The sequence below is a fragment of the Morus notabilis genome, unplaced genomic scaffold (genome assembly GCF_000414095.1).
Source record: "Morus notabilis unplaced genomic scaffold, ASM41409v2 Scaffold297, whole genome shotgun sequence".
NCBI classification, from domain to species: domain Eukaryota; kingdom Viridiplantae; phylum Streptophyta; class Magnoliopsida; order Rosales; family Moraceae; genus Morus; species Morus notabilis.
In genome coordinates, this window is record NW_010357726.1 from 472,814 (window position 1) to 490,061 (window position 17,248).

Below are 17,248 nucleotides of genomic sequence, written 5' to 3' on the forward strand. Positions count from 1 at the left end.
TTGAGTCATTACTAAGAGAATCAGAGTCATTTTCTCTTCTTCTCAGCTTTAAGTTCTGCTTAAATTTTGTTTCATTCCCCATGTTAGAGCCACAAAACAACAAAAGAACCGCAGTTTTTGCCGCCTTTGGATCACACCGCGTCTGTTAAAAACCGCCAGAATATAATCAAATTGCTTAACAACAGTAATGCCCTTCAAACTAAAGCATGAACAAAAGTAGTCAACCTCCTAACTTGAACTTCTGAAAAGAGAGAAACTTGGGGAATCTGATATCTTCATCTGCTTCTCTTTTCTCCCATCTTGCATAGTACAAGCACATATCAATCAGAATGTGGAAAGGAAGTAGAGCATTAATCACAATAACTTACTTTCAAAAGTGTAATTTTATATAAAATGTAACTGAAGGCAGGAAAAGAAGAAACTAGACAGATAGATTAGATATCCAATATATATATATATATATATATATATATATATATATCAGAAACTATACAGAGGAACATAAAAAGTTTTTATTTGTTCACTTTAGTCTGACACTCTACAGAATATTCTAAGAAACTCCGGAACTCAAATACCAGAAGAACCAGAAAAATGGGCATCAAAGGAATTAGCAAAAATCAACCATAACTCATGAAGTTGAATAAAGTTTTTATCGATGATCAGTTCTCATCAAACAGTTGAGATAATAAAAAAAGCATACATCAAAACAATAGTATGTTGCAAAGTCTCACAAACCCAGAAACCCAAACAGAAATAATCTGGCAAAAGAGCATCAAAGAAACAAAAATAATATATATATCAAAACACACCAAACCCAAAAAAAAAATGAAAAAGAAACAAAGCGCCATATATATTGGGTCTATATATATATATATACATTTGAAGAGATATTTTCCTCACCATATATCAGTTGGATTGGAATTTGTTTGAAACTCCAGTTCTGATCATCATCCATAAACTCACAACATCTGTCTCAAAAGAAAGAGGAAAAAAAAATGTTTGGGAGTTTGTGTAGTGACTATTTATGTCTCCAACTTGGCCTCCCCAAAAGGGAAAACAATATTCTTTTGTCTAAGATTGTGTAGAATGTTGTTTCCATGTGTGGACTGTTTGCTGCATCTAGTGAGTCAGTGATTCGGTGGAGTCTGGAGAGTGGCAGAGAAAAGTTATGGAGTTTTCTCTCTTTCCAATAAGTTGGTCTGCAATTGGTGGGTGGATAATTGGCAGACCTCAACCACTTTTTTCCTATATCAAAAAAAAAAAAAAAAAAAAGATTGCTTTAACAATGTTGATAAAAAGTTTTGTATCTTATTGTTCTTTTGTTTTGTTGAAAATAATTAAACTGTAAAATGTACTTAAAATCACAAATTAATATCTCTTTATCAGAAAAGAATGCATTTGTACATATTATTACCAAACGCTTCATTTCTCATATTGGTAACATAGTATGTTTGACCATATATTTCTCATGTTTTCTTGTCGGTCTCTTTTTTTTTATTATTTTAAAATATGATGAAATTGTTTATTATTATCTTTTTTCTATAATAGATTATTTATTGCCTTCTAAAATAAAGTCGAAATGCAAATTTACTGGAGTTTTTGTTAGGTTTAAAATGAGTTCGGATTCCTCTCCGTTTTTCACAGTATTTCCTAAAAATGACATTTTTTGTTTCTTAGTAAAAAAAAAAAAGGGAGAAAGAGAAAAATAGGTCAAGATTTGAGATAAATTAAAATTAATAGGTCAATAGTTTACATAAGTTAATAAATAGGCTAAATTACTATTTTTATTCATAATTTATCTGGTTATGAACCATAACTTGACAAGTTATTGTCTATTTTTATCCATAACTTGTCTGGTTATGAATCATAACTTAACAAGTTATGGCCTATTAATTTTTATAATTAAAAATTGACCTATATACTTTCTTAAACTTTTAATATTGCCATATTTTTTATTATTTCTGAAAAAAAATGAACGCTTCCGATGAGGTAAGGGTGCCAAAACATTGCGACTTTGATGCAAAATAAAAAGAAAATGCTTCACGCTAAGATGAAATTGATTCGGGATGTGAGAGAAATTGTGGGACTTGCCATCTATTTCACATCTCCACACCAACTTGAATAGGAATGTTTAGTAGTATTCAAAATAAAACAAGATTATACAAATTTTAAGGAAAATGCTTCACCCTTGGATGAAATTGAATTGGGATTTGGGATAAATTGTGGGACTTACCATCAATTTCACGTCCCCACACCTACCCTACAGGAATGTTTAGAAGTATTCAAAATAAAACAAGGCTATATGAATTGAAAAAAAAAAAAATTTGACATGAAATCTTATGTTTGTTGATAGGAAATGCTCTTGTTTTTTTTTTTTATAATAATAATAATAATGACCGGTTTTCGAAGATAAAAATGATGTGGTTATTATTAGATGCTCGATACACGAGAATTTGGAGTTGATCGTATTACAGCTAGCAAAAGACAAAATTCCATGGCAGCTGTTTTATTATAGGCTGTTTCACGAATCCGAGATTGGGGACCTTGAAAATTGGAAATGATACATATAATAAAAGATATTCCTATTTTGGAAACCAAGTGTGAGTTGTAGACTTGTAGCCTAGCTTCCTTCTTTGCACAAAAAGAGGTAGGCAAACACAATGAACACAACCATATACAGCCCGTGGAAAAATTTACTCCATTTGTGGAAAGTGACCGTAACAATATAAAATTACTCTATCTAGTGCGTTAGTGCGTTTAACGTATCAGTAGATTATGTTTTTTTAACCGTTAAATTTACATATTTTTTAATTTTTACGTGATTTTATACAGATCTGACGGACAAAAAACTTAATCTACCGATATATTAACGTACCGAAAAATAACCCTATAAAATTATAAGTTTCCCATAAAAAAAGTTCCATTAAACTTAGTGGACTAAATTAAAAAACAACTCACTTGCCAATCCATAATATAAGATATATTTGAAAAAGGAGTAAAAGGCTAGTCTTGCAATCAGACTTCTTTTCTTCCTCTCTTTTGCTCTGATAATTGATCTAAGACCGGTCCAGTGGCACAGGGGTTTGAATGAGATGGGGTTTGAGAGGAGGTTGCGGGTTCCATCTTGTAATGTATAATAATTTTCTTTCAAGGCTTGGACACCTCAATTTGATGTTGAATACATTGATGCTTTGAACAATGACCATCAAACAATAAAGAAATGCACAAAATTGTTCGTCCATTAAGTTAATACTTAACACGTTCATAGAAACATGAACTGCTCTATCTTTACCTTTAGACGTGAATGTAAACGCAATATATTATTTAATTACAGTATTTAAGAATTGGATTGACCAATTGGAAACGTACCACATTAGCTCTCTCTCACTGAGTATTCAGTTTACATAGCAATACAATCCTACGTATACGTGCGTACAAAATTGTACCTTCTAACTCGTAAGGTCAAAACTCAAAAGCTTCAGCTTTCTATGCTTCAGAGGACAAAGATAAACCAACCTGTATTTACAGAAAGTCTCAATTAAACGCAATGTTTATACACACACACACGTGTGTGTACATATATGTGTGTGTGTATATATATATGTATGTATAATATATGTGACAGCTAATTGTGGAGTACCTACCGTTCCCTATCCAAGGAGCCATTAACAAGTGCCTTTGCATAAACTACATCATGCGTGCAACAAACCAACAGAAACCTGCATGGTTCTCAGATTTCAAACTGTTGGAAAGAATAAACGAATCTCCCGCACATAATGCAATCATCAGCATAATGCACTAGTATTGCTTCTTCAGGTAGCCTCAATTTCCTACGTTCCTTTTCAAATGTCTTAATGACTCTCCGGTAACCTGCATCAGAATACCAAAGAAACATTTGTGAGTTTGTGACTGTGTTTTCTCTTATCCACCTCTATCTCACTTCCGGTTCATTCTGGACAGTTGAATGTTGAAATGAATAAAAATGAACATTTATTTCTTTTCGAGGCATTTAAATAGTGAACAAAAGGTGTAGAGTTAATTATCAATTGTTACAAGGCCCAGATAAGCGTGTGCCAAAGACCATAAAATCTCCAACATCATTGAAAATGCCATATCCCATATGCAGTGAGCATCGCACCATATAATATTAAAAATTAAAAGACAAACCCTTAAGCCGAGCATCTTTTCTTTTCTTTTCTTTTCTTTTTTTTTTTCCCTCCTAATGAATAAGGCAAGGGACGGGGAAACTAAATGTATGAGCTCCACAACATTGAAGCAAGTTTTAGTAAAAGAAAATAATCATCTTACCGCCATGGGAATTCACTAGTATCTATTCCAGCTTGGTGAAGCTCATCGACATACTGCAATGCCTCTCGGCACTCTTCTCGATCATCAAAGAACTCCTTTTTATCACCTTCTATCTCATATGTCTCATGACCTTTGCCAGCAATCACCTGCAGTGTGCCAGCAAAATCCAAGTTATAAAGGAAAAAATTATATTGAATTGGAGAGCATTTCCAGCAGAGTTGTAAGTTTATAACCACATTTCTGGTGTTTATACATGAAGCTTGAAAATAGACTAAGACGGGTTTCAAGAACTTACAACCACATCACCTTCCTCGCCCATGGCCACAGCACAGCGCACAGCAACTCTTCTAATATCATGAAGGAAAAGTCTATGACCATTGGGAAGAGGAGGGTAGTAATCGTTCTCTCCATATTTCAAATATTCCTGCATTGTCCATCCTACGCCAGCCAACATATCATCCAAGATGTCCACTGATGAGAAGTAATGCACAATTTAGTATCATTATACCAAGCAATTGATTATCCTATTCCTACTAAAGTAGTAAATATTATCCTAGTATTTTAATTCCATTTCACCAATGAGGTGCACGGCAAAATTATCATCACTATGTGCAAATTGTTAAGACTCCAATAATTTACATAATTAAATGACACTGGAATGCATAGAGAAGGCTGGCATCAACCAAAAATATAAGTGCCGCCATTTCTTTTTTCAACGAAAATCAAACAGATACTAATTACAGCCAGTATGAGTTATCTTAGCTGTACTTACAGGGATCCTCATTCCTTGAATTGTCAGATGTCAGAATCGTGACATCACTCTTATCAGTTGCTATCTTTCCCATCATGGGTCTTTTCCCTCTGTCCCTCTCGCCACCGCAACCAATAACTGCATGGTAAATAGAGAAAGTTGGAGATGTAACAAAAGACAATTCCATCTCATCAAACCTAATTATTCAACTCATTACTGCAATTTAATGCAATCAGAAAGTTATCCAAGCTCCAAAAAGCGACATAATACTCTTTGAGCTAAAAAATAAAAAATAAAAAAAATAAAAGAGGCAAGAAGAATACCAGTGATAATCCTCCTTGCTCCTAGCTCCCTTACGGAATCCAGTAATCTAGACAAGGCGTCAGGAGTGTGAGCATAGTCTACTATCACCCCAAATGCCTGTTCCTCATCTATTAACTCACACCTTCCCGGAACCGCATCAACCTCCTCAATCCCTCTAACAATGTTCTCCAAAGGTGCCCCAACCGCAATCCCAACTGCCACAGCAGCCAGAATGTTGTAAATGTTATGCCTTCCAAGCAAACCTGATGATATCTCCAATATACCTTGAGGGGTGTTAACCAAAACCTGTGTCTCAAAGAGGGAGAGTTCAAACTTAAGAGGATGCACATCCGCTTTCTTATAATCTATCGCATAAGTTATGACTGGAACATCCAGATTCCCCTGTGCAATGAAAAAAGATGCATTTGGGTCATCGATATTAACAACTTTCCTATGTCGTTCTGGATCCACCATTCTCGCAAACAATTTTGCCTTAGCATCCCTATACTCCTCTTCAGACCCGTGAAAATCCAAATGGTCTCTTGTCAAATTCGTGAAGACCGCTATATCAAAATCAACTTCATTGCACCTCCCAAGAGCTAACCCATGCGAAGAAGCCTCCATGACAACCGCTTCAGCTCCATTATGCAGCATCTTTGCCATCAAGTTCTGAACCAAAACAGCATCTGGCGTCGTGTTCGGAGACTCCAACTTGTTGTCCCCATGCACATAATACGCAACCGTGCTCAACATCCCGGTCCTCAACCCCATTGATTCATACATGCTTTTAATCAAATAAGTGGTGGTCGTTTTGCCGTTAGTCCCAGTTATCCCAATCACCGCCATATTCTTCGACGGAAACCTATAAAATGCCGCCGCCAACGTGGGAAGCACCGCACTGGTGTCTTCCACAATCACCAACGCCTTACAACCCAAGGTCTCCTCTATGTCTATCTCCTTACTAGCCACAACAGCCACAGCCCCTCTCTTATCAGCCTCACTCAAATACAAATGCCCGTCAGTTTTTCGCCCAACACAGCACACAAACAAATCCCCCGAGCTAACCAACCTAGAATCGTGTTGAATCCCAGTTATCTCCACCTCCAAATCACCATAAACAGACACAGGCACAACCTTGCTCTCGTCCAAAAGCTCAGCCAAGCTAATCTTAAACTTAGGCTCAACAATTCTAGCCATAGATTTGTCATAACTATCGAAATCCAAATCAAACGAAGAACCAAAAGACGAATTACGATCATTAGAACTGAATTCACCAACCTCGTCGTCGAAATTCTCCGAATCATCGGAATCCGCATCGTCGGAACCGACTGTAAGTCCCTGAAGCTCGTCAATCTCCTCCAAATCATCGACCTCCTCGGGGTCCAACTCGCCGATTACCTCAACGTCCTCTTTCTTCGGATTCGGCTTCAAAAGGCCCTGCTTGACGAACTCCTTGCGCTTCAAGGCGATGGCTTTATCGATCTCGCCGAACAAATCGCCGCCGGAGCTCTCGTCGTAGATGGACCTAGGGGTTTCGGGCGGGTCCTCGACGTCGGCGATGGCGGAGAGGAAAGTGGACTGGTGCTTCTTGAACTCCTCCTCCTCGAGCTTGCGGGCGCGGGAGGCCTGGCGTTCGATCTGCTGGAACTTGGAGACGCCATGGCCGGCGTCCTCGGGGACTTCGGGAGGGTCGTCGTCGGCGGGGTCGGGGTAGAACTTGCCGTCGGGGCCAATTGCGGAGAGAGGGAGTGGGCGGGAGGGGAGAGAGAGAGGGCGGGGTTTGAGGAAGCTGTGGTGGCGTTTTGGAGAGAGAAAGGGAGGTTGAGCAGTGAGAAGATGCGGAGAAGAGAGGAAGGCGAACGCCATGGACAGTGTACAGTGAAACTGTGAAAGAGTGAGTTGCAGAGAGAGAGAGAGAGTGTGAGAGAGAGAGAGAGAGGGGTTTTAGCTGGAGTGGAGAGAGGAGGGAGGGGATAGATTGGGGTTTGACTTTTACTTGACCCCACTTTAGGTTATTTGAGTATGCTACGTGGCACTGTATGACCACCGTGTAATAAAAAATGCATTTAACCATCTAATAAAAAGTGCATTTGAAGTGTGAGACGAAAGTTCACCTGAGTTTTTAATTCGATTTAAAATGTGATTTTATATGAAAATTTTTTATTATAATAAAAAAATTAGATGTGATTATTTTTAAAAGAATTTTACTATAATAAAAGTCAAATTCTAAACTCGAATCAGTAAAATAAACGGAGCTGTAGATAAAACTCATCTTTTATTAAATGTCTGTTTAGTTCTCTAATTTGAGTTTTTAATTCGAATTGAAATGTGATTTTAGTCTCATTTATTTCACCAATTTGAGTTTTTAATTCTAGATTTCTACAGTTAAAAGTTCTCAAAAATTGACACATCTAACTTTTTATGCTACAGAAAATGTCACATCTCAGCGAACGAGGCTAATGTGAGAGTTTTTTACTGTAACAAAAAAATTACATGTGACTGTTTCTGCAAGCTTTTTACTCTAATAAAACTCAAATTCTAAATAAATGTGGCCTAAATGACAGTGTTTTGTGCTTTTTAGATCTCATTTATTTTATTGATTTGAGTTTAGAATTTTAATTTTATTACATTAAAAAATTCTCAACAATTACTTTTAATTTTTTTATTATAATACAAAATTATCACATAAAATTGCATCTCAACTTAAATTAAATAACTAAACAGCCCTAACATTTTTCTAATGTATTATTTACAACTTTCCATAATCTCATGAGCACCAGCGGTGCCCTCACCATCTGATGTGGCTATCGACATGGAGGCCTCCGCAACACATGAACTGGCTCTCAACGTGGGCCTTTTGAGTTCGTTCTTTACTGACATGTTTAGTTCACTGATTCGAGTTTTTAATTTGAGTTGAAATGTGATTTTATATGAGAGTTTTTTACTGTAACAAAAAAGTTAGATGTGACTGTTTCTAAGAGCTTTTTACTGTAGAAAAACTCGAATCGGTAAAATGAACGGTTTTTACATGCTTTAAGTTTGTGGGACCCACTAAAATTAAAAATAAAATTCAAACATTTTTGGGATATTTATAATTTTATACATTGTATTTTAAGTTATTCAAAATATATATCTTCAATTTTTAATCTCATTAAATATATACTTTTAAATTAAATTAAATATATAAATTTATGTCTTATCCCAATAATAATTAATTTTAACTTTTAAAATGAATAAATTATCATAAAAAAAGAGAAAAAACTAAAAATTTCTAATATTATAATAATTAAAAACTAATAACACAAAAAAACTCATTTGAATGGTATCTTACATATTTTAAAGTCAAAATTGTGAGTTTAAAGTTTTTTATGTTTTTATTTAAAGGTATTTTAGATATTTTTAAGGTTAAAATAAAAAATTAACTATAAAAAATTATAAATTTTAATATTAAAATTAATTTAAAAATATATATTTAATGAGATAAAAAATAAAAGTATAATTTTTAAATAAACTTAAAATACAAAATATAAAAAGACAAGTATCTTTTTTTTTTTCCATCCCACTCCAATACCCTGATCATATCCCTCATGAGTCACAAGTCCTAACGTGTCACTGCGTCTTCCACCGTCAAGGCATATTTCAGACTCGTTTAGTTCACTGATTCGAGTTAAGATATAATTTTATGTGAGAATTTTTTACGGTAATAAAAAAGTTTAATGTGACTATTTTTTAAAATTTTTTACTGCAGTAAAACTCAAAACGGTAAAATAAATGGGACCTTAATTTATTAATTTAAATTTTTAATTTTAATTGAGATATAATTTTATATGAGAATTTTTTATTATAATAAAAAAATTAAACGTAACTATTTTTGAAAAAATTTTACTGTTATAAAACTCAAATTCTAAATTCAAATGATAAAATGAACGGCTTAAATTTCTCTCAAACTTCTTCACATCATTATCAACGTCAACCAAAAAAAAAAAAAGAAGAAACAATCACCATGGACCTCTCGAGCATCTCCGCCCTATACCTTGGAGCCCAGTCGCTCATCGTCGTCTTGCCGCCCGGTCACGATGCCATTTGTTATTTTAGAGGAAATTGGATTTGAAGAGAGATGTGAGAAGTTTTCCGGTGAGATTTGTGTCTGTGTGAGTGTGAGTGTGGTTTTTCTTCCCTTTTCTGGCGAAAATTTCAGCCCTCTCCTGTTTTCTTCCACTATTTCAAGTGAAACTAAAAAGGTTGAATACATTATTCATTTCAAAGTATTGGGCGCGTAAGGACACAAATTGGGTGATCTTAAGGAAGTTAACCAGTGGGAATTCTCTAGAGTCTAGAGGTTATAATTTTTCAGGCCATGATCTAGCTGAGTCTCCAACTCATTAGCTTTGCGACAACTTCTGATCACCACCACACCATAAAATGCCCTCCCAAAAACCCACACTCCATTATTAAGAAAAAATAAAAAGAAAAAGAAAATCATTTTTTTTCCCTAAGCAAAGAGTTGCAGAGGAAGGACAGAGATGGGGAAAGAAAGAAAAAAAAGAAGGGAAGTTAGACAAGATGACTATTTGAGACTCGTATTGATAGGGCATGTTACCACAGTTTGAGGTGCCTAAGGGAATGTTATTTTGTCCTTTTTTAGTAAGGTGATTTGAGTGTAGATTTTGAGTTGAGTTTGAGATATAATTTAAATTGAAATTATAATTTGAGTTTGTGTTTGGTTGTGTAAACTGGAGTTATAATTTGAAATTATAATTTATTTGAGTTTGTGTTTGTTTCAACTAATTCTTGAGTTGTGAATAGTATTTGGAATTTTTTTTTCTTTCATTTAATTGATTTTATGTAATTTAATTTGAATAAATAAAAGTGAATCATCTATAAGTAGTAATAAATTTAAAAACAACGTAGGCATTTTCTTCATTTAATAAATTAAAATACCATATAAAAAATTACTAGAAGATAAGTTTCCATTATAAATGGAGAGTAAATAGTCACAATATATACATAATTAATATCACAATTCTCCATACACTATTATTAGCGCGTACGACGATTACGGTACACTGCCCACATTGTATGCGCTCTTGCATCCCTTAACGCATTCATCTCCAATTCTGCATTATAATTTAATGGTTGTCCTTTGTGGTTGTTATTGTCATTGATATCCTCTTAAACATTCTATGGATCAATGTCCGCAACCGGAACGCCGTCTTATGAGTACTAATCCAATAGTCTATCTCCATTACGGTACATGTGGATAATATTATGGACTATAGCACATGCAACCAGAACCTTAACTTGCTTTTCAATGGGGTAACAGTTAATGCTTTTTAAAATACGAAATATGGCATTCCACACACCAAATGTTCTTTCGATTACATTACGCAGGGAGGAGTGTGTGTAGTTGAACAATTCACGTTCACTGCGGAAGCCTCTACCACATCGATTCCTATACTCTTGCAAATGGTATGTTGTTCTCCGATATGGTGCCATGAAACATTCGTTGTTTGCGTAGCCTGAATTGACGAGGTAGAATTTTCCTACATGTATTTAAGTAATCACAATCAACAGTTATAATCTGGATGCAGTTTATGAATTAGGTAGATGTAGAACGAGAAGTTTGTTCCAGTTACCTGGTGGCGGCTTCGGAAATCGTTTCCGTGAGTGATCTAACTTGGACGCAAGTACTCTCGCATCGTGTGCTGAACCCTCCCAGCCAGATAACATGTATGTAAATCTCATATCAAATAAGCAAACTGCAAGCACATTAAGCGAAAAGAACCCCTTTCTATTTCTGTAAAGTTCGGCCGTTTCACGGGGAGGCACACATGGAACGTGCGTACCATCTAGTGCTCAAACACAATCCTTCAAATTAATAAAATTACGTCTGTTGTTATGTTATGTGTTAGTTGAACTCATTTTGTGATAAAATATGACTAAAGTTATGAAGTAGATAAATAAATTTATGTATAAATTGGAAATAGTATATTCGGTTTATGGGTTCCTTGAAGGGAAATAACAAGCTAGTTTATGTTTTCTAAACAACATACGAAGCTTATTTAGTCTCTAAGCTTATTCTAGACAAACTTCTATGTCAATTTCATTAAGGAGCCAACTGAGTTCATCATTAGCCAACTTCTAAGGATCCACGAGAATAACAAAAAAAATCTCTAGTATTTTATTATGGAAAAATAGAATATTTAACTGTAGAAAGCTTATTATTTATGTGCCATATGGATATAATTAAAATTTTTAGGTCCTTTTCTCCTAAACTAGGGGTGCCCAAATCACATTTCAAAGTCACAAGTTGTAACTAAAGCAACAAAGCATTTAAGAGACGAAAAAAAACAAAGTTAAGTTTGGGGTCCTTTTCTCCAAAACCAGGGGTGCCCATACAACTGGTTTTGCTCTTATAAACGCCTAGAGAAACCTGTACAAGTATGGTTTTGCTCTATGAACTTTTTTTTTAGAAACTGAACACAAGCTTTTCCCAAACTATTGCATATGCATGTTAAATCACAAAACGCAGATCACACAAAATCACAAAATGCCGAACAAATAAATCAATAAATTGGTTCTATACTTACCGAATTTGAGCCAATGGAGGAGGAAATTTGATCCCTTTGGAGATTCCCCAAACGCGAGGAAAGGTTAGCAAGTCTGAGGTACCGGCGACGACAGGGGCAGGGGAAGTAGGTTTGACGTCTCGACTGGGGAGCTTTACGGCGCAAACTCTTGCCTCTACATCGAACTACGATGTTTACCCACCGAGGTCACCGCACCGATGGATTCCCCACAAATTTCCCCATTTTGAAGGGGAAACAAAAATGATGCAAATTGGCTTCGTCAAGGTTGCGGGCTAGGGTTTCCGAATCTAAAGATTGGAGGAAAATATATCTGTAATGAATTTTGGGCAGAGGAGAAAGGATTATAACATTGAAGAAGCAGACGGCCACGGTCAAAAGAGATCTACAACCTGCCAATCTCGATCAGAGGATAAGCACGTGAATGAAGGGCTCGAAGGAAGAAAGTAAGCGACAGGCACGACAAAGGTGGAGGAATCTCAACTGTGTGCTCATGAGGTCAGGAATCATCACTGTAGCAGTTCAGAGGACTTAACTCGAGTAGGTGGGATGCCATTAACTCGAGAATGGGGGAAAAACTCGAGTGGTTATTCGAGTTTGGTCTCGAGTAAAATGAAGCCGAACTTAAACTTGGGTCATCCTGTATCACTCGAGTGGACTTTCTCGAGTAAAAACAGGCAACCGAACAGGGCCTAAGTGATGCATATGTTTTTTTTTCTGTTGTTTATTAGGCTGTTGGGAGTTGGTTTAGAGTATTTGGTCAAAAGCGGGGAGTTATCGATCGTATGTCGGATAAATCGGAGTTGTCGAGTTAGTTAGTTAGGCAGAGAAGAAATTTGGGGGAAGGTTCTGGTGTTTTTGGTTTCCAATGATGAAAGAAGAAAGTAGAAACTCTCAAAGAGGCTTGTGTTGTTTTCATTTGTTCCTAAAGGGAACAAATTCTTCAGCAATTTTTCTTTGATTCTTTGGTTCCTATAACTTTGGTATGGTATTTCAGGTTTTCATCTACAACACACTTCACTTGCTCACTTGGCATAAGCATTCAAGGACTTGCTCCACCTTTGCCCATGATTCTTCCTCAGATGATCATAAATTGCAATACTCTCTCGCGCTAAAAGAATGCAAGAAATTACAATATTTGTAATGGCCCACACCTTCCTTTAATATGATATTTTTAGAACCATCACAATACCTCGTTGTAAACAAACAAATCTATGGCATCTAATACTAGTGTGGGCCTCAAAACTATCTCCATGAATTCCACTCTACAAGATCACACGTTCTAAGGAATACAAAGACCACCCATCGAAATTCAGAAAAAACACAGATCCACCTGCAACGATAGATTAGGATGGTAATTTCAGTTCGACACAACAACATGACTGATACTCTATCAAAATCGATGACATGATTGATATGAATTGACCCAATTTATTAACTTCTTTATCAAAAAATAGATAAATATAAAATAAAATGAAAAATATAAAATTTCTAAACCAAAGTTCACAAAGAACGGAAAATGAATAGGTAAATTAACAATTAAATTAGTTATATCAGTTATGATAATATAGATTTGAGTGATGCAGTTATTTTTTTTTTTTTCCTAAACAGATGATACGTAAATCAACTCGAAACTGACATGAAAATTTAAATCGGCATAAACACGACCCAATTAAGTTAAATATAGACGCGGCTATCAGTAAAACCCCAAGGAGCCTCCATCATTCGACCCTCTACTGGCCATCTCTTAGCAAGCTCCGTCTGCCTAATTGCTGGTACTGATTAATGGGATTTTTTTATTTTTTTTATTTTTATTTGAGGTAGATATGATAGTGGTCTTCGGTACTTTGAAATTGTTATTCCATGGACTCGAGTAAAGTAAATGGAATATGATCGCACCATGGCTAAAATAATATTAATCATGAATAAGCAGAAAGCTCTGGCTGTGTTTGAAGTTGGTTTTATTTTTGTTTTTTACATTTTTTTAGAAAGAAAAAATGAAAACGGGAGAGTAAATGAAAAATGACTTTTAGTTGTTTTTTATTTTTTGTTTCTATTTTTTCCTTTCTCGAACAGAGAGAGATAGACATTAATAGATTCTTTTATACTGAAAATAATCTCTTAATAAAACTATCAAATGTATTTTCAAAAATGATTTCTGTATAAAATTAAAAATATTTTTATTTTTATTTTTATAAAAAAATAAAATCTTTTTAAAATAAATTCTAAAGGCACAATCCGTTACTTCAATGCAACGGTATTAATAGTATTACTATATTATATCACATGAATAAGGTTTTCTTTTTTTAATATATATATATATATATATATATGCTCAAGATGTTTATCATACGAACTAAGCTATCAATTTCTAGAGTCCTATCATATGTCAAGCCCCTCTACTCATATTTTATTAAAAGAAGCGAAAGAAAAATACAAATCAATCTTAAGAGACAATAAAAACCAGCAAGGCACGTAAGCCTAAAGATAATAAAAACGGAAAAAGGACAATCGCAAAAACTACACGTGAATATGGACTCATAACTTCTTTCTCACATCTACTTATTTAGTTCGGCCATCGTTTATTTTATTAGAAGAAAAACATAAATGTCGATAATAAAATGTATACTGAGATAGAAAAAAAAAAAAAAAAGATGTGACTTAGGATCAAGATTTCTTTGGCCATACTTCAAAGCATTTCCGTTATAAATTAAATTGTGTATCACTTTCGAAGTCTAGCTATTCATCTGTACTGATTTAATGTCAAAATTAAACTTATATCTCGTTCATTTTATCAATTATGAGTTTTTAATTTTAAGTTTTTATAGTTAAAAGTTCTCAGAAAATGTCACATATAACTTTTTCAACTACAATAAAAAGCTATCAGAAAATGTCATATTTCAGTTCAAATTAAAAACTCGAATCTACGAAGTGAATGAGACCTTAATGTTTTTCGTAAAATTTAAAATTTAATTCTCTCAAGACTAAAAGTAGTATTCCTCCAATACATCCGCATTTCTCGTAGCATGGAGAATGGACACACGGGACACCTTATTCCATTTTATGTTTACCAAACCAATCACCTTCTAATTTTTCCCAAATCTTGGCCCAAAAACAAGGGGAGGGAAAAAAAAAAAAAAAACTCTCTTAGATCCCTTAGACTTTAGAGCCACTAAAAGACAACAACAAAAGAGTGGCCGATCACATCATCATGGTCCTAAAAAATTAGTAACAACGAGAAATTGACACACATCATGATTAAGACATATGGAACGAAATTATAACATGCCATAAAGTAATAAAATTCGGTTTTAGGTCATATCCACTCATTCTAACAAACTAATATTGTCACTATTATATTGTTAGTAACACTATCATGGACATCAATGACACCTTTTCATCGTAACTACATTTTTTTTTTTTTGATATTGTAACTATATAGATATATATATATATTGTATATAATGGTGGCATGTGATTGTAGACTTTAGACAGTAAGGCAGAAAATGGCACTATTGTTTCATATCACAAGCTATGTTGCTTTCATTGTAGCTTTCTCCAGCAAGTTTTCCGCCGCCCCAATTCATGTCACCCAAAAAAGAAGATAGCGTAAGAAAAAAGGAAAGGTCAATTTCTGTACGCTTTCTTTCTTTGGTGGTTAAAAGGTAGTCGTTCATTTTACCGATTTGAGTTTTTAATTTTAAATTTTTACAGTTAAATTTTTTTAAAAAATGTCACATTTAACTTTTTTTTATTACAATTAAAAGCTATTAAAAAATATCACATTTTAACTTGAATTAAAAACTCAAATTCTCAAAATAAACTACGCCTAAATACCAATTTAATAATAAACCAATAACTATCATAGGAGGGGGGAAAGAATTAGAGCCCGTTTGATTAACGTTCTTGAACCAAGTTTATGGTTTTGAAAAAACAAAAAAAAACAAATAACAAAACTAGCCATAGCCCTTTTCAAACCAAATCCCTTTGAAAATATGTTTATTTAAAAAAAAGTAGAAAATCAGGTAAATGGATGTTGTTTTGACCACCTGTTTTAATTAATGACTGAGCTTTTTATTTTTTTACCAAATGGTTCAACTCTTTTTATTTTAGTAAAATTATCGTCTTTTTTTAATAATCAATTTATGATTGAACGGTAGTTAATTAATGATTGATTGACTCGTTATTATAATATATTAGTGATTTATCATTAATAAACGTATAATCTGTTAATTAAAGTTGATTAATTACTAATTAATTTTGGTTAATTATTAACTGATGTTGATTAATAATTAAAAACTATCGAGTTAATCAGTGATTGGCCGCTAATTCAATCGGTGATAGACTAGTCAATCAGTGATTAATCACTAAGTTAATAAAAGAAACATCCATTTTGCTAATTTTACAAAACTATCTTTTTTTTTTAAAATCCTTAAACAAGGGCCATATATACTGTTATCCCTAAAAAAGTCATAACATTAGTTTTCTCTTAATCCCAATTTGCTTTAATCTTAAAAACATCTGAGATTTTCAAAACAATGTTTTCAAACTAACGTTTAAAAATATCAATTCTTTAATACTTGTGGTTTTGTAAAGCAAATTAAACGGGTTTTCAGTTTTCTTTTACTCACTATTTTTTTTCTTCGTTTTATTAATAAATTAAAACGGTTTGTTAAAAAAATAAAGTCAAATACAGAAACCATTTGTCTGTTCTTTAACGGCTAAAACCCTCCAAAGAAAAATCAACAAAATAAATAATAGGTTTGTTAATTTTATCTCCAAGAATGAAGAATAAGAAACAACATTATTATTGCTGATGATGAGGCTTGGTTCGTTAGAGACTCGGCGTGTGTATGTGGTCCAATCCCAACAATTGGGTAAACTAGGGCCCAATCCAACGGTGGTAAACTTTAAATTTTCATTGTCGTCCACAAATCACGCAAATACTTATTTATTTTATTTTATTGATATTGATAATCCAAAATCATGCAAATACTATCCAACATGCCAACTCACGCGAAGGATTCATTTACTTAAAAAATATATATTTACAATATTGTCATGTGAACTTCATTTTTGTTCAAGGCCAATTAAAAATTTCCATGTTTCTTGATAGTATATTATTAAAATTAAGATAACTCTTTGAACTTTGAACATCTAGTAGTGGTTTTTTTTTTTTTTTTCAAATAATAATACCCAGAGCACCGATTTTATTATTTGATAAATTATTAACACAATTTTTAGAGTGGAGGCACAATTATTAATATGTTGCTGCTTGACTCCTTATATATATATATAT

General features: G+C 33.9%; 1 protein-coding gene and 1 long non-coding RNA gene across 2 annotated transcripts; both read right to left on the minus strand.

Moving 5' to 3' along the window:
• Nucleotides 1–73: 73 nt before the first annotated feature.
• LOC112094582 lies at nt 74–959 on the minus strand. Its single transcript, XR_002903611.1, has 3 exons — nt 901–959; nt 226–299; nt 74–142 (listed from the first exon to the last, which is right to left on the minus strand). It is a non-coding gene; the product is annotated as an uncharacterized LOC112094582 (long non-coding RNA).
• Nucleotides 960–3,231: 2,272 nt separating this feature from the next.
• On the minus strand, nt 3,232–7,285 carry LOC21407014 (UDP-N-acetylmuramoyl-L-alanyl-D-glutamate--2,6-diaminopimelate ligase MurE homolog, chloroplastic). The gene is made up of 6 exons (XM_024175593.1): nt 5,383–7,285; nt 5,081–5,197; nt 4,604–4,779; nt 4,309–4,454; nt 3,645–3,870; nt 3,232–3,516 (listed from the first exon to the last, which is right to left on the minus strand). Exons 1-5 carry the CDS (start codon nt 7,226–7,228, stop codon nt 3,852–3,854), a joined length of 2,304 nt encoding a protein of 767 aa, XP_024031361.1. The 5' UTR covers nt 7,229–7,285; the 3' UTR covers nt 3,232–3,516; nt 3,645–3,851.
• Between the last annotated feature and the right edge of the window lie 9,963 nt (nt 7,286–17,248).